The sequence below is a fragment of the Stigmatopora nigra genome, chromosome 17 (genome assembly GCF_051989575.1).
Source record: "Stigmatopora nigra isolate UIUO_SnigA chromosome 17, RoL_Snig_1.1, whole genome shotgun sequence".
Classification (NCBI taxonomy): Eukaryota; Metazoa; Chordata; class Actinopteri; order Syngnathiformes; family Syngnathidae; genus Stigmatopora; species Stigmatopora nigra.
In genome coordinates this window covers 9,278,914-9,300,698 of record NC_135524.1, presented here as the reverse complement: position 1 = coordinate 9,300,698, position 21,785 = coordinate 9,278,914, and the positions used below count along the sequence as shown (strand labels likewise).

At 40.1% G+C, this 21,785-nt stretch overlaps 2 protein-coding genes across 3 annotated transcripts in view; one reads left to right on the top strand and one right to left on the bottom strand.

The window, feature by feature from the left end:
* Nucleotides 1-12,675, top strand: part of LOC144211019 (matrix metalloproteinase-17-like) — a 60,234-nt gene extending 47,559 nt beyond the window's left edge. For both annotated transcript variants that reach the window (XM_077738004.1, XM_077738003.1), the window contains exons 6-10: nucleotides 1,216-1,318; nucleotides 3,034-3,116; nucleotides 5,474-5,626; nucleotides 6,190-6,447; nucleotides 11,343-12,675. In XM_077738004.1, coding sequence (XP_077594130.1) covers nucleotides 1,216-1,318; nucleotides 3,034-3,116; nucleotides 5,474-5,626; nucleotides 6,190-6,447; nucleotides 11,343-11,668 — 923 coding nt within the window. In that variant the 3' untranslated portion in view covers nucleotides 11,669-12,675. The remainder of the gene's footprint in view (nucleotides 1-1,215; nucleotides 1,319-3,033; nucleotides 3,117-5,473; nucleotides 5,627-6,189; nucleotides 6,448-11,342) is intronic.
* Nucleotides 12,676-13,775: 1,100 nt separating this feature from the next.
* crkl (v-crk avian sarcoma virus CT10 oncogene homolog-like) lies at nucleotides 13,776-21,037 on the bottom strand. The gene is made up of 3 exons (XM_077737645.1): nucleotides 20,495-21,037; nucleotides 19,367-19,841; nucleotides 13,776-15,308 (listed from the first exon to the last, which is right to left on the bottom strand). Exons 1-3 carry the CDS (start codon nucleotides 20,803-20,805, stop codon nucleotides 15,174-15,176), a joined length of 921 nt encoding a protein of 306 aa, XP_077593771.1. The 5' UTR covers nucleotides 20,806-21,037; the 3' UTR covers nucleotides 13,776-15,173.
* Between the last annotated feature and the right edge of the window lie 748 nt (nucleotides 21,038-21,785).

Sequence of the window (21,785 nt, the reverse complement as noted above, 5' to 3'; positions counted from 1 at the left end):
ACTGAGTGGTTTATATTTACGGAGTGTTTGGTTTGTAGTCTTTGCGATCTAGCAACCCTAGGGTGCAGCGTGCCAGTGTCTCTTAATCTCCATACTTCAGCGTCGACGGTTCCTCGTGTATATGAGGTTTAAAACGTTGATCGTTATTTATCTGACGGACCGGCACCAAGGAGCTCGGGGACCGCTCCTTTTTACGTTATACATCACTTTCACAGTTTATTTGCTCCCCTGAGGGTACATCTACACTAGGAGGGCTAATACATGGATAGAGAGGATATTTCACACCAAACATTATACCTGGCCACACAGGCGTTTAAACACTCTTGAGGACACCCTGCCGCCACAAGCCGAGCCTGCATTTGCACATATTAGCATGTTCGAAAAATGTGGCATACGCACGTATTCTATTGCTGTCAGCCTGGCTTAACATAAAAACACTGCTCAAGATTTGTATGCAAAACGACCACAATGAGTCTCGTAAAATACAGAACTATTAGTAATAAATTGAGCAGAAAAAAACACTTTTTTTTAGATGTGGGTGTTCTAAAAGAACAGAAAAAATGAAAACTGCTTTGTCACAGGAAATGATCTCAGATAAAATCTTGAATGAAAGTATTCGACTATAGTGAACATGAATTGAATGATTACAATGAAAAATGAAATGAAATGATTACATGAAAGCACCTTTATAAACACTATTGACTCACTGGTTGAGAAATTTGGTCAACACAAGCAATCTTTTCTTTATGGCTAGCTTGCATTATTGTCCTCCCACTTCAAAAAAGGTGGTTTTTGGAATTTCGAAATGAATCGGTACAAAAACAATGCATGGTGTTTGCAACACTACACGGAGCGTGAGCATATAGATCAGTGGTCTCGAACCGGTTCCACATAGGGCCGCAGTGGGTCCTGGTTTTTGTTCCAACCAATCCAGTGCCGACATTTTAACCAATCAGGTGTCTTTACAATAAGTAGCACCTGACTTTAATTAACTGATTGCACTTGCAAAAGGTATCCTTGTTGAGTTGGAATGAAAACCTGCACCCACTGCGGCCCTTTGAGGACCGGTTTGAGACCACTGATATAGATGCTTATGATGCCAAAATTATTGATAAACCTGATGTTTTAGGTACTTTTATGTTGTTCAGGTATACCCAATGTTCTTCCTGGAGCAGCTATTATGTTAAATCACATTATCCTTTCACTGTAACCCAGGTGTCCGTGATTCAGTTTCTCACACAAATCAACCGGACCACCCTTCTCAAACAGCTGAGCCTCCTTTTCTGACGGACATTCCAGAAAACAAATCCATTCTTAAGTAAGTCCAGTTTGTATTTATTTATTCTGCCCTTAGTGGATGAAAACGTGGTGCATTTCAAAAAATAAAATAAAAATTAGAACTCTTCCTATGAGGTAGACTTTGCACTCTCTCATTTTACTGCAAGTTAGTTTAAATTATGGATCTCAAACTAGAGGCCCGGGGAATACTGTAAGTCTTTTCTGTGGAATACATGATGTGATCCACACTTACCCCTAATTTAGCTACAATGTCCCATGGATAAGTTGAGTTTGTGACACATGCTTTAAACAAATGACTAAAGCCATGGAATTGCACCAAAATAAATAAACACTCAAACATTACACACAGACCTGCGAACTTCTCTAAAATTTCAAGATTTTACTCCGGATCAATAACACAAACTCCGGGACTCCTGACAAGCTCCCTAAACTCCGGAAATTCAAAAAGTTGTCACCTAATTTTTTTTTGAAGCAACCATTTCCATAAAGGGCCAAATTTCCAATTTAGATGCCTCGAAATTTACACCATCGCTACGGAATCCCGCCATCTTACTTACGCATTTGATTCAACTGCAATGTAAACTGGATGAATTCGGTAACACGAATGCATTGTAAATCATCCGAGCATGATGATAAGTTTGACTTAAATTGTCCTACTTTTTTTTTCTTAAAGACCACTTCTTCATCCTCATCTTAGTTGTTGTTGGGGGTGGCACTTCAGCATTGTGTTGACGTCCTCCGCTATCATATCTGAGAAGTATTCATTCATTGGCTACCAGCCGAGCCAGCCTCACAACGTTATCATTGGTGTAAATGCCTCATAATCCTGGTTCATTTTTTCGAAGCCACAAATTTACAGTTCAAGATCTGGCATTCTTATTCTTAAATGTGTGTTTTTTTGTAGTTGTTACCACTTGCTTGGTGTCTTTGGAAAAGGAGATTGTTGCCATTTTCCAAATGTTCGCTTTTTCCTTCTTGATGGAACGCACGGTACAGATTCATTTATGCCATCCTGCAGCATATCAAGCAATTATCAATTATTTTTTAAAATGCTTTTTCAGACTATTGGTCACACTTGAGTATAAGTCGCAAGCTCAGCCAAAGAACAAAAAAGTGAAATTTATAGTCCAAAAAATACAGTAATAGTGTTAATGTATTGCATATTAATCGAGAGCTAAACAATAAAAACTTTGCTCCGACCTCAACCATTTTATCATCGAATATGCACACAATCTCTTTCAATGCCTAATAAACCAATTGAATTCGTCCTTCTAAGTCTGATAACGATTCAGCTCATTTAGGCACAGGATTTGACAGTAAGCCGCCTCATGGTGTAGGTTCACTCGCCTGACTTTGGTGCGTGCAGGTGCAGGCTTTCTTCTGGCCGGTGATTGCATGATTGTGAGTGCGGATGGTCGTTTGTCTCTGTGTGCTCTATAGCTGACTGGCGACCAGTCTAGGGTGTGTCTACATTTCACCCAAAGTCATCTGGGATAGGCTCCGCTAAACCCCTGCAACTCTTACAAGGATTTGCAGTATGGAAGATGAATGAATGATTTGAGAGTAGGTATATCTAAATTTGTGTAGGGAAAAATATCTCAAAAGGCCTGAGATCAATCAACAGGAGAAACAAATGTGTGCTTCAAACCTTTCAGGAGCTGGTAAATGTCCATTCTTAACTATTGTTCTCCTATTTATAACCATCTCTCTGTTCTTTCCTCACATCTTTCTCAGGCTGGCGCGAGACGCTCCAGACAGATGCAGCAGCTACTTTGACGCAGTGGCCCAGATACGAGGGGAGGCCTTTTTTTTCAAAGGTAGCAAAGCACAGAGGCAGAACGACAGATCAAAAGCTGCTTTCGGGGCGGAAGGCAACTGAGCAATATTATCTTAAAAGTCACGGGGGAGAAATGACTAAAGAAAATAGGTTACAGAAGGGGAATGGATCAGTAAGGTTTTGTTTTGCACGCCCAACTATGCTCGACGAGTCCTGCTGAGAGGCACTCGTTCCTAAATTGCATGGGACTTTCATGTCCGTCCTCTAGAGTGAGCCTAGCCTCCTGCTGACAGTGGCAATAGAAAAAAAAGTGCTCTTGTATTTTCACTAGCAGGCCTGTTAACATACAAAAAGGCACACACTTACTTTACACAATCACCAGGGTTCATTTTGAGGCAAAGCTGTTGAATTGAATGGCTTCAAATGGGGATTAAACCTTTAAAGAGTCAATAAAATGTGAGCTTTTCAAGTTGAATTGGAAGACGTAAAAATGCAGTTGCGATCGAAACAGTCGGTCGGTTTGGCTTCTCCGAAACACAGCAGAGGCCGCTGCTGGTGAAATTCAACATTTTTTGACAGATTTGTATTCAAGAGCCATGCATCTGGGGTCAGTCACGGTAGCACGGTGCACCAGGTCAATGCTTGAAGCTTCCCTGCGCTGTTCATTTTTTTTCCTCCTCCACCGCTGAAGCGTGGCTTGTCATGATGTAGTAAACAGTTAGTTTGAACATAAATGACTAGAGATGAAGAAATATGTTCAGCACATGCTGCCTTTTTACATTGCCTTGGGAAAGTATTGACATTTTCAACTTTTGACTACATTTCTGGTTCCAAACACAGATTCATTCATTCATTTTCTGAAGGGCTTATCCTCACAAGGGTCACGGTGCTGGAGCCTATCCTAGCCGGCTATAGGCACCATGTGGGAGACACTCGGAAGTGGTGGCCAGCCAATCACAGGGCACGAGGAGACGGACAACCATTCATGCTCACACTCATACCAAGGGGCAATTTAGAGTGTTCAACCATGCATATTTTTTTGTAATGTGGGAGGAAACCGGAGTATCCAGAGAAAACCCACACAAGCCCAGAGAGAACATGGAAACTCCACACAGGAGGACTGAACTGGGATCAAACCCAGAACCCAAGAACTGTGAGGCTGACCCGCTTAACATTCAATCGCCGGGTTGCCCCTCAAACATAAACATATCAAACTCATTCTTTTTGCCAATTGGATATTTTACACTTTTTTTAACAGATAAAAACCGAAAAGTGTGGTGTGCAATTTTATTTGGCCCCTTTACTTTTAGTGCAACAACTCACTCCTGAAGTTCAGTTAGGTTCTCTGAATGATCCAATGTTGACAGAGGATGATAAATAGAATCAACCTGTGTGTAATCATGTTTCCGTATAAATTCACTTAATCTCAAGTCTCAGGGTTCTGTTTAAAGTGTAGAGAATATAATGAAGCCCAAGTAACACACCAGAGGTGTCCAAGATACTCTTGTGGAGAAGTTTAAAGCCGGATTTGGATACAAAAAGATTTCCCAAGCTTTGAACATCTCAAGGAGCACGGTGCAAGGAATCATATTGAAATGGAAGGAGGATTAGACGACTACAAATCTACGAAGCCCCGGTCGTCACTAAACTTTCACCTCGAACAAAGAGAAGACTCATCACAGATGCGGGCAAGAGGGCCATGATCACTCTGGATGAACTGCAGAGATCTACAGCTGAGGTGGGAGAGTATGTCCGTAGGAAAAGAAACAGTCGGACACTGCACAAATCTGGAAGAGTGGTTAGAAGAAAGCCATTTCTCAAAGATACCCATAAAAAAGTCTTGTTTAAAGTTTGCCACAAGCCACCTGGGAGACACACCACACGTGGAAAAAGGTGCTCTGTTCTGATTAAACCAAAATTGAACATTTGGGCCACAAGACAAAACTACATGTTTGCCGTGAAACCCAAACACAGCTCATCACCCTGAACACAAACATTGTGATGGGAACCTCATGCTTTGGTCCTGCTTTTCTTCAGCAGTGACAAGGAAAGATGATAAAATTGATTGTCTGTCTCCTTGTGCCCTGCGATTGACTGACCACCAATCCAGAGTGTCCCCCGCCTCGTCCTCAAAGTCAGCTGGGATAGGCTCCAGTGCCACCCGCAACCCTTGTGATGATAACGTGGTTCTGAGAATGAATGCATGTTTAATTCTCTTGTCCTCTTTCGGTGTAATATTAATTATACATAATTACTTTCTAATTTACTTAAGCACATTTATCAATTGTGTTCTTTGATTTTTACATTCATCAATTGTCACTAATGGATATTGAAACAAAGGGGTAAAAATAGCACATCAAATGCTTTAATTTTCCTTTATCTTCTTTGCAATCACAGGAAAATACTTTTGGCGCCTCACTCGAGAGAAGCACCTGGTTTCGTTACGCCCCGCTCAGATTCACTGGTTCTGGAGGGGCCTTCCTGCCAACCTGGATGGTGTGGATGCTGTCTACGAGAGACCAGGCGACCATAAAATAGTCTTTTTTAAAGGTGCGTTCTCCAGATTTTTAACATCTCATTAGAGCGCAATTAAAATATTATGATAGTGTGTTTACTGGAGTATGGACCTGCATTATTTTTCATTATACTTCAACTTATTCTCAGGTGCGACTTATATATTGGGAAAGAAGAGCACTCTAGCCTTATGTGGCAGTATCTGTTCCTTCTTTCACTCACATAGATATTTTTGATAACACTAGATGTCGCTAGATACAGCACAGAAAGTTTAACCAATGAGATTTCTTCAGTAAACAAGAAGCACCTGACTGCAATCCACTGAGTGAATTTGTAGGACACCAGATTGGTGAAAAGGTGCCCTTTCTATGGTATGGAATGAAAACCTGCACCCATTACGGCCCTTTGTGGAATAGCTTGCCCGTCCCTGGTCTAGGGTGTAGTCTGCCTTTCGTCAACTGGGATAGGCAGTACAGAAGATGAATGAATGCCTTTTTAAGGAATTTTATAATCATGACAGTAATCGTGCAGTTTTTGAGTAAAATGAAAGAAAGCTGGTCATTTGCTGAAATCATCTTTCCTTCTGCCTGCACATTCAGGTCTCAAATACTGGGTGTTCAAAGACAATGTCATGGAAGAAGGTTACCCGCGTCCAATCAGTGACTTTGGACTGCCTTCTGACGGGGTAGACGCGGCCTTCGTATGGCTTCACAATGAGAAGACTTACTTCTTCAAGGACAACCGATACTGGCGCTACGATGACCATCTGAGACGCATGGACCTTGGATACCCCAAGGATAGTACGCTGTGGAAGGGGCTGCCCCCGCAACTGGACGACGCCATGAGGTGGTCCGATGGTAAGAGTATTGTTTAACTATGGCATTTTTTTATGCAGTTACTGCATACCTGTCAACTTGTACGTTTTACACGTATTTTATACATTTTTTTTTGCCCTTTCTAATCATGTACGCCGTACACCGACTTTTGTACGGGGGAAAACAAATCTTTAAAAAAAATTGCTAATATTTATGAAAACCGATCTCAACAAGACCGTTTTGGCTAAAATCCAGATAGTCTCGTAGGCTGGTAGCCAACGACGCTACTGTCATCGATCGTTACTATTGTCACGGTTTACCAGCTAAAATTATTCGCAATCGTATGTATTTTTTTTAGCAATGGGTACGGCAATATCGATAAAGCATGACATGCACATGCGTAGATATACATAGAGTAAATATCGTGGAAGCAAGCATGGAGGAGCCACATAGTAAGAAACGATTTACCGCGAGTAAACGTGCGTCGTACGGTGTTTGTATATTTTTGGGGGGGGGGGGGGGGGGGTTGTACGGAGAATCAATCATTTATAAGGGCAGTTAACGGCAGAGGTTGACAGGTATGTTACTGGCAGAAGAGCCCGGTGTTGCCGGGCGCTGTACTTGGGCGAGATTGTTGGTTAGCGGGTTGTGTTAGGTGTGTGATGTAGGACGTGCACGTGATACTAAGAGACATATTTACTTCTCCCTTATGCTTATCCTGTCAACAGGGTTCAATGATTTACAAATAATGGGTTTCTATTGTTTTCATGTGGGGTTGGAATGGAGAAGAACTGTGTCAAAGAAGGGTAAAAGTTTGGCACGAGGAGGTATTGGGGATGTTAGAATTTCTTTTATATGACTGGCGGCAATAAATAATGGGTTTGGTATTTTTTATTTATTTTATTTGCTGTTAAGAGACCTATGTTCTTGAAACTCCGGATTATGACGAGAGTTTATAAATGTTTGTCTTATTTGGTGTGAATCGGACAATTTCTTTGAACACGATTTTTTTCGATCATCGATTGTAAATACTTTTCGGGGGTGCTTTGACACAAAACATAGCCTATGTCTCAGGTGCCTAATATATAACTGCGTTAATTTTCATGAAAATCGGTTGTCGTTTCAGAGTCCATAGGGATCAAACAGAAAATTGAGTTAGCCGTTTAAGAGTGCATAGAGTGCAAACAGACAAACACACCGGCAAATATGTATTTATTAATAAGTTTAGAAAAGAAAAGATTTTACTGTTATGAGACCAATGTTCTTGAAACGCAGATTAACACTCATGACCGGAGTTTATAAACGTGTGTCGAATTTGGTGTGAATCGGACAAGGTTTTGAAAACCCGTTTTTTTTCGATTATCAAATTACGATACCCATCGAGGGTGCTTTGACACAAAACCTATCTTAAAACACTTGCAGACACCTAAAGTATAGCATGGAAATCGGTTCAGCCGTTTCGGAGTTCATAGGGAAAGAACAAAGGGATTTCAGTCTGCCTTGTGATTGAATGTTTTCATTTGAAATGACACCTCTCTGATTAGAGATTTCATGTGAAACCTTCACATTTGTCAAGAGAAAATATCAAACTTCTTGTGAAACCGGTCCATTGATTCATATTGAGTCAAATCTTATGAGCTGACTGCATGTTAACATTTTACTCACATTCACCAACTCAAACAAATAGCAATCTGCAAGGAAAGGGCACATTCCTAAACAGAATTTCTGGTTTTATTTTTGCTGTTATACTTCCAACTTGACTAAAGGGTGACCTTTAAGAAAAATAGAAGCTAGACCAGGAGTAGGGAACCTTTTTAAACAATTAATATTTTTATACTCAGAATTTAAAAGACAATATTCATTCAAATATGTATTTTTTTGTAATTTCACCGCTTTTAAGGTCTTTGCATTCTTTTGACAACATTGTTACGCTGTTGCTAATCAATCAAGATTAATGAGTATGCATGAAGAGTGTAATGAAAAAAAAAGATCAAACTGGCGCTACATGTACAGTAGTACCTCAACATACGAGTGGCCCGACATATGAGCAATTTGCGATGAGTAAGGTTCTGAGCAAATATTTATCTTAAGATACGAGACAAATTTTGATATATGTGCATACAGCGGTAGCGTGAGGCTGCTCATAAAAAAATCATGGGCACTCTCCCTGGTCGCAGCTTCCTCGTGTAAAGTCTCTACGAGCACTGGGCGGAGCGTTGCATTTTTTTCAGTGTTTTTTTCCCCCCGTTAGTCAGTGCGAATGGCAGAACATGTTTGCTAATACGAGAGGAGTACTACTTCCCGGGCAAGTTGGCAATTGGTCGTGCGTTATCCTATTGTGGGGACATTTGTGTGCATCATTTTTTGAATATTTTGAAGGGAAGACAAAACCAAACAACCCTCAATAGATTGCATCTGAAAGTCAGGGTGGAGGCGGGGCAAATAGAGCCAACCCGGGAGAAGAAAGGTGTCAAAATTTTAAACAAAATTAGAATTATGTTTCGTGTAAAGTTAGATCAAACTTATTTTTAGTGTCTGCATCGTAATCCAAGTTCATTTAAATTTTTTTATTTTGTGTTACGAGCGCGTTGCCGTGCAAAAATTCCCCTCTCTCTCCCTTCCTGCAAAATCCGTATAATTTTATAATTTAAGTACTATTAAACACATTTTAATATTATTAAACCACTAGATATTTGTTACCTTGTTAATAGATGGCAAATTAAAACAAATTAAAATGTCTTTCCAATCCTTATCCTGTTTTAGGTGTTTTTTCAGAGGGTTGGAAAGAATGAATTTATTTTTAGATCATTTGCTGTGCAAAAAGGAGCAGGTCCCCAAGAGCCCCTATCCAGTTTGTTTTCCATGTCTCCCACCACCAACACACCTGAATCAAATCATCTGGATCACTATCACACTTCTGGACAGCTTGCTGGTTAGTTGATCATTTGATTTAGGTGTGGTAGAGGAGTGTGATATGGAAAACAGACTGGATTTGGACTCACAAGGCCCGGACTTGGTCACACCGGATTCAGAGTCTTCAACCAGCCTACTATGAAGACCCGAATAATCATATGCCTACGATTATTTTTTCAACTCAAATTTTCGCATGCCTACGATTCTTATTCGGGTGCCTACGATTATTAATTTTTGCCTCAATTAAGTCCGTGCAGCAGCAACATTGTTCTATGTCATTAAATTTCTACGTGTAAAGCACACGTGCTGTTTTTACTAACGTACTAGGACTAGTAAGAACGTGCAATTGCCACTGGTAGAGTTGCAATATACATAATTACAATGTATTGGTAGGCCTAATATATACGAGAGTTACGTTATACGCAATTCATTGCAGCAATTATTTGCAACTGTAATACAACTTCGCAACACGATTATCCGTCACTAATTATCTCGTGCCTACTAATATTCATTATTTTTGGAATTTTCCACTGCCTACTATTATTCCAGTGCCTACTATTATTCGGGTCTTCATAGTACGCTCCATGATTTTGGGATGTGAGAGTAAACCGACATGAACCCAGGGGTAACATGCAAACTCCACACAGGGATTGAACCATTGGTCTCAGAATTGTAAAGCCAATGCATTAACCACTCGCCCACCAGTACCTTCAACTCTATTACTAAATTAAGACGTTTAACTGAATTAAAAAAAGGGACATTTTAAAATGTAATTTTATAGTTTTCCTTTACAATTGCAACATTCAAGTGTACTTTGTGGGCTCAATTTGTGTATATAGCTGGTAATTTGCCCATGTTATGTATAAATCCCGCTGTGTCTCTAACATAAGGCACGCCATGGGCTCAAGTAATGAGAAGGAAAATACTATAAACAGTTTGAACGCCAGATCAGTGATTCATGAAATTAAGCCCTTGATGATATCTGTTGTTTTCGTTTGCGTAAATTCTTAATGAGAGTGCAGATGATTCAGCGTTTTTTGACATGCAAATTCGAGGATTATTTTCATGCTGTAAAAGAAAAGACAACAAGATCAAGTTTGAGACAACAAATGATCTCCAAACGCCCCAAGTTATTGTTGTCAAACTCATGGCCTGCGGGCCATTTTCGACAATTGTGTGGGTAAATCAGTAACAATGCAGATTGCCATCACTTTCCTATCTCATTTCATCTAATTTTCGGAACCACTTTATCCTCATTAGGGTTGTGGGGGTGCTGGAGCTTATCCCGGCTGACCCAATCGCCGGGCACACAGAGGCAACCATGCACACTCACACCAATACCATAGGGGCAATTTAGACTGTCCAATTCGCGAGGCCAACGCGCTAACCATTCGTTGAACTGGCCTTTTAAAATTGTAATTAAGTTTAGTGTTAGGTTAGATTAAATTTATTTGAGTGTGTGCATTGTAATCCAAGTTCATTTACATTTTTTAATGTTATGTTATGAGCGCGTTGCCATGTAAAAAGTAACCCCCTCCGCAAATCTGTCTAATTTTAGTACAATTAAAAACATTTTAGCACTATTAAACCACTAGTTATTCGTTACTCTGTTAATAGATGGCAAATTGGAACAATTTAAAATAAATTCCAATCCAATAGCCAGGTTTCTGTGTTTTTTTTCAGAGGTTTGGAACAAATTAATTTGTTTTTAGTTCATTTGAGTTAACAGTAAATCGACATGTGAGCTTAGCCCCGGAACGCATTAAGCTCGTATCTCGAGGTAACAATTTCATTTTTGGAGGGTTTATTGGATTCCTTTTTATAAAAGTTTGATGAGAATTACTTTATATTGTTAATTTTAATTAGAAGATTTTCATATGGTGTTGTGCCTTGAGATTTTTTCAAAGTAAAAAGTGTGCTGGAGCTTTAAAAGTTAGGAAACGCAACTATATGGTATAAAGAAGTGGCAATGAATGACTCCAGTTTACTGATGCATTTCTGTCATTTCTTCTTTTAATGCCCAGGTTCGTCATACTTCTTCAAGGGGAAGGAGTACTGGCGTGTGCCTAACAGCGACATGGAGGCGGAGGCTGACTACCCACGCCTCATTGGCAAGGACTGGCTGCTGTGCACTGGCATGCAGTCGGACTCGGCTGGCACGGAGGCCGAGAGCACCGAGAATCGGGTGGAGTCGCGCCCTCGTCCGGATCGTGCCCAAAACGGCTACGAGGTGTGCTCTTGCACGTCGGACAGCGCCTCGCCTTTAGTTGCGCGGCCTTTCCTGTCCACTTTATTGATACTGGCACCCCTTTGGATCCTCTTGCCGGTCCTCCGCCTAATCCCGCTATGATGCCAAAACAGACATTGGAAAAAACATTTGAATTGAATGATTTCATACTTTTTGTTGTTATTTATTGCACAATCTGAAAAGCAGGTTGTTAAAAGTTTAAAAAAAAAATGCATCATGTTTTGAAAATATTCTAATTTTTCATTCAGGAAGGGGAAAAAAGACATGGGATTTGTCAGAATTAACGTGTGAATCCTTTTGAGTGACAGATTATGAAGTACTTTACCTGTATAGCATTGAGTAGTAGTTGCTGATTATTCATGGAATGTCAAATACTCCCAAAAACATGCTTGATAGGCTGGTTGGGCACTCTAAATTGCCCCTAACTAGAATGGTTATCTCTCTCCTTGTACCCTGTGATTGGCTGGCCACCGATTCGGTGTGTTTCCCACCTGATGCCCGTAGTTAGCTGGGGTAGGCCTTAGCACCCTTCGTGTAGTTCAGAAAATGAATGAATGAAAAAAATGCTTGATGTTTTCAATTGGTCAGTAAAAGTCCAAACTGTACCACATTTACAGCATCTGCTGTCACTGCATTCCACGAAAATTGGTGCCTTGGATCAAAATAACATTTTTACCAAATAATGGAGAGTTCTGCTTAAAGAAGTGCGAGCTAAGCAAGTGTTCTACAAATGGCAAACACATTCTTTACTGCTAGTTTGTCTTGGAATTGTTTCTTTAGTGGGCCTATCCCATTTGTACGTATGCTTGACTCAACCCAGAAAAGTCCTACCTTGCGCAAGGAGAACATCTGCCGTTGCTGCGGACGGAAAAGCCTGCAGAGAGCAGTTTCCTTCCAAAAATTCCCTCAACGACTCCTCTGTTTGTTTGTTTTTTCAAGAGTTGATCACTTGCACATCTGCTCCACTTTTCTTATTTGGTATTCCCTACCATCCAGGTGACATAAATTCTTCTGTATCCCTGTAAGACTGACACATTTTTCAGCGGGATTTGCACTTAGTGGGGGAAAAAAATTGTATATAAATATATATATCAAGTGTATATATTTAATGTTGCATTTTGTAATGTCAAATATTTTTTTACATTAAAAAAACTATGAAATGTCAATTGGATGTGTATGAGTGTGAATGTATGTGTGCGTGTGTCTATATCCATATCTATATATAGATAGATATAGAAATAGATATGTATATATATATATATATATATATATATATATATATATATATATATATATATATATATATATATATATATATATATATATATATATATATATATATATATATATATATATATATATATATATATATATATATATATATATATATATATATATATATATATATATATATATATATATATATATATATATATATATATATATATATATATATATATATATATATATATATATATATATATATATATATATATATATATATATATATATATATATATATATATATATATATATATATATATATATATATATATATATATATATATATATATATATATATATATATATATATATATATATATATATATATATATATATATATATATATATCTATTTCTATATCTATCTATCTATATATGTGTATACATAGATATACATACATATATACAGTGTGGTCAACACTTGTGAAGAACATGTCATGGCTCTTGAGTTTCCAGTTATTTCTAAATATCTATATCGGCTTGCGCTGTGATAGGCTGGCCACCGATACAGGGTGTCCCTAGGCTTTCGCCTGAAGTCAGCTGGGATAGAAAACAGCAAACCCCCAAGTTACCTCTCCCCCTATTCCAATAAGGATTGTTGTTGGGGGGTGAAAGGTGCTACGATGACACAGAAGTTGGTCAAAGTGTTTTGAAAGGATTTGGTGTCTGGCTTGACTGCAGTCAGAATAATGCCGTTGTGTTTAATTGCTCACATATTTTTGGGGTGAGGCGTTAAGTAAAACAGCAAATGTGCATGACACTGCCCTTGAAAAGTTTGCCATCTGGGTCAGCTGACACGCTTTTATTAGCACTTCATTATAATACATTAATTGCTTCCTTTCTCTTGGGCGCAGGAGAAAAAGGATGAAAAAAAATCATTAAGATGCTCTAGATACACTCAAAAGAACACACAAAAAAGCATCAAGTAGTAGATGTAAATTTATTTACTTGTTCTGTACATAAAGGGTCAATACCAGCACAGGTGTTAACCATGGGTAATATTAACGTGTCAATGGTATAAGAAAATAAAAGGCACAATTCTTAATCCTTAAGTGAAAGACAGGCTTTCCTAGGAGCCGGGAGACAGTAATACTGTTAATACCGTTACAAAACAACTCACAAACATGAGGTTGGCCGCAAGAAGGGTCATTGACAATTGGAGTATATTGCTTAATTAGTAGCTTGGATCCAACATACGGACCAGGACGATGGAAAAGAATAGCCATGAAGGAGCTTAAGCAGCGGCCATAACAGAGGCTCCATTCCCTTTTGTTGAACAGTATCACTCAATCACTCACAGCAACTCATTCAACCAAATGAAAAAAAAAAATCAACAACAAAAGACAAATCTTAAAAGATGTAGATCTTTTTTTTACAGCAGATATGTCCGGTGTCAGATGTTTCTACAGTTAAAATCAAGCTTTGACAAGTGACAAGAGGCAGCTTGCATATAGAGATGAACAGTTGTGCAGGCCACAAATTGAAAGTAAGTTAAAATCCCAACTACACTAGAAAAAAAATAACGGCTTTAAAAAATACACCAAATACAACCCCTCAAAAAAATGCAATCATCTTACTCTCTGGGGAAAAAAAGGCATTTATGGGCTCTTATTGGCTTCTGGGGCGTTCTCGCTTGCACCTTTATGTCACGTGTGCTATTGTGGAGGGGTAGAGAACAGTTTGAGGTTTCTAGTCCTCTAAATCCCATCTTGATTTCATGTCAAAATATAGCATGACACGTGGCAGTGTTTGCCCACCACTATTTTAGCAGCATACACAGTTGCAAAGCTTGTCTAGTCATTCAAGCTTTGAAACATGCAAAGCCGTGGTTGCTGACAGGTGTCATTCATTCCTCTGTAAATTTCACAAATTTCTGAACAAGTGGCACAAATGAAATATGGCGCAAATAGCGTAGATTGCAATTAGCATAGAATTCAACTCCACTGTTGTTTTTAAGGTAAGACCCGCTCAATGGCCTCACTGCCCCCTCTCCACACTTTGCACAAATAATCACAACATTCACTCTCAAACATGTTATGTGGGAAATATACAATACATATGTTGAAATGAAACGGAACCCATTGTATGAAAACTGCTTGTCAGGGGGGGTCTGCTTTGCGTTCAAGGGTCTTCGGGTATGTAAACAGTCAAAGCCTCGCAGCAGTTGGCAATGGCAGTGGCAAAAAAAGGGAGGAAGAGTAGCAAGTTTGATGGGAATTTGGATGGGGTTATTATGGTCACGGATCAGCCCCAAGCAGGAAAAGCACATGGTGACCCTGACGGTGAACTAGGCCATTGAATGCAGTACAGGCAAGGAGGTCTATTCAGTCACTCTCGTCTGGATTTTGAGGGTCTAGGATTTTCACGTGAGTAAATGGGAAGAGACCTCTTCGTCCATTCACTTCTCCCTCCCATTGACCGCTGATGTTCATCCGCATCACTTTGACTAAATCGCCCACCTGAGGAGAGAAGTACAAGTGTTCAAATTCAAGGGCCAGTTGCAATATTACAAGCACAAGATGTCACGGAGTTCAACGACAACTCATTTTTATGGACCAAATAACAGCCAAATGTTCTGATTTAAAAGAAATGGAAGTGTAAAATGACTACATGGTTACTGTATAGGTGGTATTGACTGATTTCTTTTTTACAGGCATTTATATTTTTATAAATTGCCCTTCAAACCGAAGACATCACCTTTGGCAAGCAGACTGTTTTCAGCCTCAGAAAAGGAAACTTGTAAATTTACAAAAAAATTAAATAAAATGAATTTAAATGTTGGGAAGAACTTAACGCATTTTAACCAAGGTAACAGCTTTTCGATTTTTGCAATGTTTTCATTTACATAGAATAGGGAAAAATATTGAAATCAAGTAAGAAAAAACATTACAGGCTGTCCATAAATGCGAACAGTGGGTTAAGGACATTTTCAATTAGGCTGCTCTTTGCAGGTATGCAAGTATGAGGCATTAAAAAAATAGTAAGAAAACACCAGGGAGAATTCATTTGGATCTTTTAGTGAATCAGATGTGTTGTCCTGCATCTCAAAATCGCTCATTTTGGCCATTTGCATTAAAACATGTTTCCTCTTCTCCCGAGCGTTGGTCTGGAACAGTGTTCAAATCACAACAGCGACCCCATTGTCTGTGGTGGCCGGATGGCATAATTGCAGTTCAAAGTTATCAAATTTTTATCAAGTCTTTATTATTGTTGTTATTGATAAAAAATATTTCATGATAATTATCGTTATCCTTTTAACACCCAGCTCTAAGTAATACCTTGACATCAGAGTGTCCCAACATACGAGAAATCTGAGATACGAGGAAAATTCAGAACATTTTCGCCTTGAGATAAAACATCAAACGGTTCCTGATGCGGCCGTCCGAATATACGAAAGGCTGCTTATGAGAACAGCATCGCTTTGTCTTTCTCGCCGCATTTCCCTCGCATAATGATAGCTACGAACACCGGGCCATTCAGGTTGTATTTTTTACTGGAGAGAGCGTTATACAGTCAATAATCTATGAAAAAGCCAAAGAAATCTCCATGGACTTCAAAGCAAAGCTAGCATCTGAAAAAGGCATCAGCTCAACCTTTCAAATCGAGTCGTAGCTGATTTAATAATTTTAAAAAAAACGAACTGGAATACACTCGGTTCTGAGGCATATAGAAGCTGCAAGTTGCATCTCGCAAGCCTAATACATTAACATCTTTGCTTTGGTTATTGCACAAGGTTTAAATTTTGTGCACTGTAAGATTATAAATTATTTTTAAGTGGGTGTATATTAATCCAAGTTTATTTTTATTTAAATTTAATTTAAAGTTTGTTATGTTAACAGCGCGTTGGCGTCTGTGAAGACTCTCGTGCGCACACTCCGCGGTAAGGCGCTACCGTCTGTACTGAATGTCATATTTTAGTATTGAAGATCATAACCACTAGATATGTATTTGTTACTGTGAGTAGGTGGTGAATGAGAACAAATAAAAAGCTGTTTTTCCATTAAATCCCGTTTTTGGTGTTTTTACAGAGGGTGGGATCGGATTAATTTTATTGTTATTTTCTACGGGGAAAATTGATTTGAGATACAAGTAAAATGACATACGAGCTCGGTGCAATAATGCATTAAGCTTGTATCTCAAGGTATTACTGTATAATCAAATGTTTCTATACTAGTGTGAGTGGTGTGCAGACGCCAAGATAAAATATTCAAGTTTTTTCAAGCATTATCATTATTCATGTTCTGAACCGCTTTATCCTCAATAGGATGTGGGGATGTCGGAGACTATCCCAGCTGACTTCAGGCACCCTGAATTGGTGGCCAGCCAATCACAGGGCACAAGGAGGGCAAACATTCACACTCATTTGTTTGGGATGTGGAAGGAAACCGTAATACTTGCAGAAAACCCACGCAAGCCCGGTGAGAACATGCAAACTCCACACAGTGAGGACCCACCTGGGAACGAACTCTAGACCACAGAACTGTAAGGCCGACGCACTAACTGGGCCGCCTGATTGATAATTGATTGTGAATTTATATCAAAAGTCGTAGTAATAATCAATCTATTAAAAAAGAAAAATGCCACGGGATACAAAGTATGCCCCAAAGGCAAACCCTGCCTATGTGAGCCTACTGTGTTGGTTAAGAACGTAAAAGCTCTTGAAAACTAACTACATCAGCCACCTGCTGAGTGAGAGATACCCCCCTCCCAACACTGGGGAACACTGATCTCAGTAGATTTGTTCCCGAGATTTTGTCCACACTTAAAGACTTTCTATAATGAGACGTAATAAGAGTCGCAAACGAAGAGAGCTCAAATTCAAAGCATCCGCTCATTGCTATCTGAAAAATCAATACCTGCCATCAGTAAATGCTATCGACTCGTTGTCACTTCCAGTCAGGAGCAATTCAAAATATTCCACAGCACTTATGTTTCCTATTTTTTGAGCTAACGCTGAAAAGAGGTCACTGGGCTGAAGCGCATTGGAAGGCCTATGAATGAAATGAGTGAATTATGCATTACATTACGTGTTTCAACATGTAAGCAGCAGTGGAAGACATTCTGAAAAAGTTAGACATTCTCTCCTGCAACACGCAACAGCACTTATGACCACAAATGAAACTATTTCTTCTGAATCATCACTTCCATGGTGTGTTGCATGAAATAAAATGGATTTTTTGCCATTTTTTTCTGATTATTGAACAACAGTGCACTTTTCTACCCGGATTCTCAACATTTTCTCATATATTTTTTTTACCATTCTGTGATAGTGATAGCACTGATCCTTTTGGTTTCTGTTAACTAAATAATGAACAGGTAAAAGGTACTGGTGGATCATCTGCCCAACATTTAAAAAGGAAGAACTCATAGTTTAAGTGTTTGACTATCTTTTGTCTGGCCCTTTTTGAGAACTTTTAAAAGTATGCTCCACACCAGACGAGCTAGTTCTGCTTCTTCATAAAATCTCCAAACAGGTACTCATGAAGTTTTTCCCCCCAAACAAGGACACAATAGTATGTGATGTCAATACTAGGGCTGGGCATTTTGACAAAAAGAATGCTAACAACTACTTTTTAATGTTATCGTCCAATCTCAACTCTACTTAAAAACTTTAAAAAAAATGTTGCATTAATATCACATTTTTCTTATGTAATTTTGTGTTGCTGAAACAAGATCTGGCATTAGTTCTGTTCCGTGAATTAACCTAAAATGTTTTTGACATCTGCATGCACAGGCGAACAATAAGGATAAGGTGTTGTGCTGCACTGCTGCCAAAGTGTGAAAACCACTCAACTATGAAAAAACAATTTTGCCAACTATGCAAATAAATGCATATAACTTAGACAGGACTGAAAGGTTAGATTGGCATATCGTTCAAATGCGAAGATTATATAAATAAAATATCTTTAATACAACTATTTTAAAAATGCTGACTGCAAGAAAACTATAGGATACAGAAAAAAATGGAGGTAAATCTGCACTAAATTTAGTTTTAAAAAAACTAAAGAAAACGTGTGCAACAGAAAATGAAAAACAAATGCTAGCCAGTGTGCATTTAGTCCCCCCCCTCCTCCCCATTCATTCAATCATTATCTTCACAAGGTTTGCAGGGGCTGCTGGACCCTATCTTAGCAAATCCTGGACGACAGTTTGGGGACACACTGAATTGGTCGCCAGCCAATTACAGTGCACAATGAAAGGCACAACCACCCCTACGTAGGAATCAAACCCAGCCTGCCCACACCAAAGTCAGGTGGAAGAACCACTGCACCATCCAGTGACCCGTATTTAAGTTAAGAATCTAAATCGGAAACCTGCCAATCTAAAAAGTACTTCAACTTCTCTTTGCTAGATGCTCCACGCTTGGTAATTTAGTTTTGAAGTTGGGGTGTATTGTCAGGTTTGATCGAGAATACGCTTGACCACTAAAACAGACAGATTGTTATCTTAGTTTTTTGTAACAATGATCATACGATCACCCAGCCCTAGACAATATATAAATTTCATCATCTATTACCTCTAAAGCAAGAGCTGTCTTGTCGTAAGCGCAGGGCACTCGTTTCTGGATGGCCTTGGCCATGACGGGTCCATTCTGCAAGGATGGCAGTGGAGCGCTGACAGATCCAGGAGGGCCCGGGGGCAGGGGTGACGGAGTCTGCGGCTGGGCATAGGCGTGGACCAGGGTATGCGATGGCTCTGGGATGCCATAGCTGTTTGAGTTACGAGATCCAAGGCCCGGTTGGCATGGATGGGGAGAGGGTCGTATTAATTTCTCCACATAAGGAACTGGAATCATTCCGACGCGACCGTCTTTGCTCTTGGCGCTCCACCACTGCTCTTCCGGCTTCTCCAAGATAATTAAAATCTCTCCCTTTTTAAAAGGAAGGTCCTCAGCGTCACTGCCCGTGAAGTCATAGAGAGTCCGAACATACTCCAGGTTCTCATCTTGGCCACCCAAAGGCTGGATCGGACAACTCACTGTGCTTGGGTACCTTAGAGATTATGGGACAAAAGGATTTAAATGTAGACAATATACACTAACATGTCACTTTTAACCTCTATTAACATATTTGCTTTTGTTAAGAAAATAACTTTAAGAACATAAGAGACATTAGTTTAATGTTCTTTTTCAGAGGGAAATTGAAAATAACACCCAAACTAGGAATATTTATTAAAAGCAGAATTGCAATGCAAGGTTTGTGGCTTTCGACTGCTTTCATGTATGGCTAGCTTCATACCTTGATTAATTGGTTTACATTGCTGAGAATAGACACCCAATCTTTTTTGACTGGGAAAGGCTGGTAGTGAGTCAAAATGGATTGGACGTCCATCCCCATAAAGGCCAGCCAATGAGCATTATTAGTATATAATTTAGGCTCATATTGAAGAGCATAAGGAATCCTCATAAACCACAAACACTGGTTAAATGAGAATAAAACATTCGTTATAGTGACATTATTCTTAGGACCACACGTGTAGTTGTAATGCAACCATGTGCATTATTTCCAGAAAATCTTGATCCTTCATGACATAACAGACTGCAGTCTGAACGAAAGTAGGTTACTTCTGGTAAAAATAGCTAACCTACATAATAGCGATCTGGAGGCTATCTTGCTTGGCATGATGTACTTTGTGTCACCCCTACCTGGGAGCTGGCTCAATCAGTGTGGTGGTGTCCAGGTAGTGGATTTTGTAGAACTCCAAGAGGGCAGCCAGGTGCTCAAACTCCTGGTCTCCGATCTTAAACCTCTTACTGGGTAAAGAGTTGATGATATAGTGAGATACTTTGGAGTTCTCGGAAACCGACAGAACATAGTCCCCTGGGCAGGTAGATGAGTCTCGGACGAGAAACATGCCATGTCTTTGTCCTTGTAACCTATTCTGTGCCTCTTGGCGGGACACAGGTCCAAAATACCAGGCCGAACGATCGGATGAGTCGAAGCGAGCAGTGGACATTTCTGTTTACAAATATAAGTTAAATGTCAGTGTACAGGTTAGAAATGCCAACCTGGGTGGGCTCTGTTGGAAGGCAGACAATATCACTGCAAATGAAAGGTGGCAGGGCAGCTTGTTCGTCCCGCCACCTTGGAAGTTTTTGAGTTTCAAGGACCACCCAGTAAAATACCTGGAAGGCTTATTACAATCAGCCGGTCTGAGTCAACGGTCTCGGTAGTGCTAAGCAAGACTTAAAAAAGGGGGGGGGGAAAGCTAATGATGAATGAAGCTTCTCCTCTTCCTTCCTCCTTCCGAGAAGACGCCGAAAATTCGCGTCCGGTATTTTATCCCCTCCGGTCAGTGGTGGTTCTGAGAAGACGAGGAGAAGCGAGTGAAGTGGCCTCACTTGCTTTTCGTATTATTCCTCATGTCGCTTGGACGTCGCCGGTGGGAAAATGACTTCGCCTTAACGAGCTTGTAGCACTTACGTTAAGGCACACGCGTCGTGGAGAGCCGTATTCGAAGCCCCCGTCTCGAGTCGGAACGGACTTTGTAGGCGGCGGAGGAGAAAAATGGCGGCCCGCCACACGTCGTCTTCACAGTAGAGAAGATTTCACAACAGCGGCTCGGCTCGTCCGCGTGCATGTCAGGCACGTGACACGGGAGCAGCGGCGCGCGTCATTAATGTTCCAACGAGTCGTGTTTCCGTGGCGCTTGGGTGTTCTTCCCGCTTGTCGTCTACAGAACCGCCGCGGAGTGCGAGGGCGACACTAAAAATGGCGACGGGAGGGCTGGTCCCACTCTCTGAGTGTACGTCAGTGACGCCCGGAGGGGGAGGGAATAGAGGGAGGCGGGATAGAAGACGGAGGGGAGGTGGGTGGAAGAGCTTAAGCGCTCGGCCCCGCCCCCTAGTCTCGGCCCTGGTGTCAGCTGTCAATCATGTTGCTATGGCAGCACTGACGTTAAAACGGTGCTTCCCAACTTTTTATAGCACCCCCAAA

Coding starts and splice junctions, on each gene's coding strand:
- crkl (XM_077737645.1), bottom strand. CDS start 20,805: ATGTCCACTGCTCGCTTCGACTCATCCGATCGTTCGGCCTGGTATTTT. Junction 19,842..20,494: donor CTGATTGAGCCAGCTCCCAG/GTAGGGGTGACA, acceptor ATAATCTCTAAG/GTACCCAAGCACAGTGAGTT. Junction 15,309..19,366: donor AGACAGCTCTTGCTTTAGAG/GTAATAGATGAT, acceptor TTCTCTCCTCAG/GTGGGCGATTTAGTCAAAGT.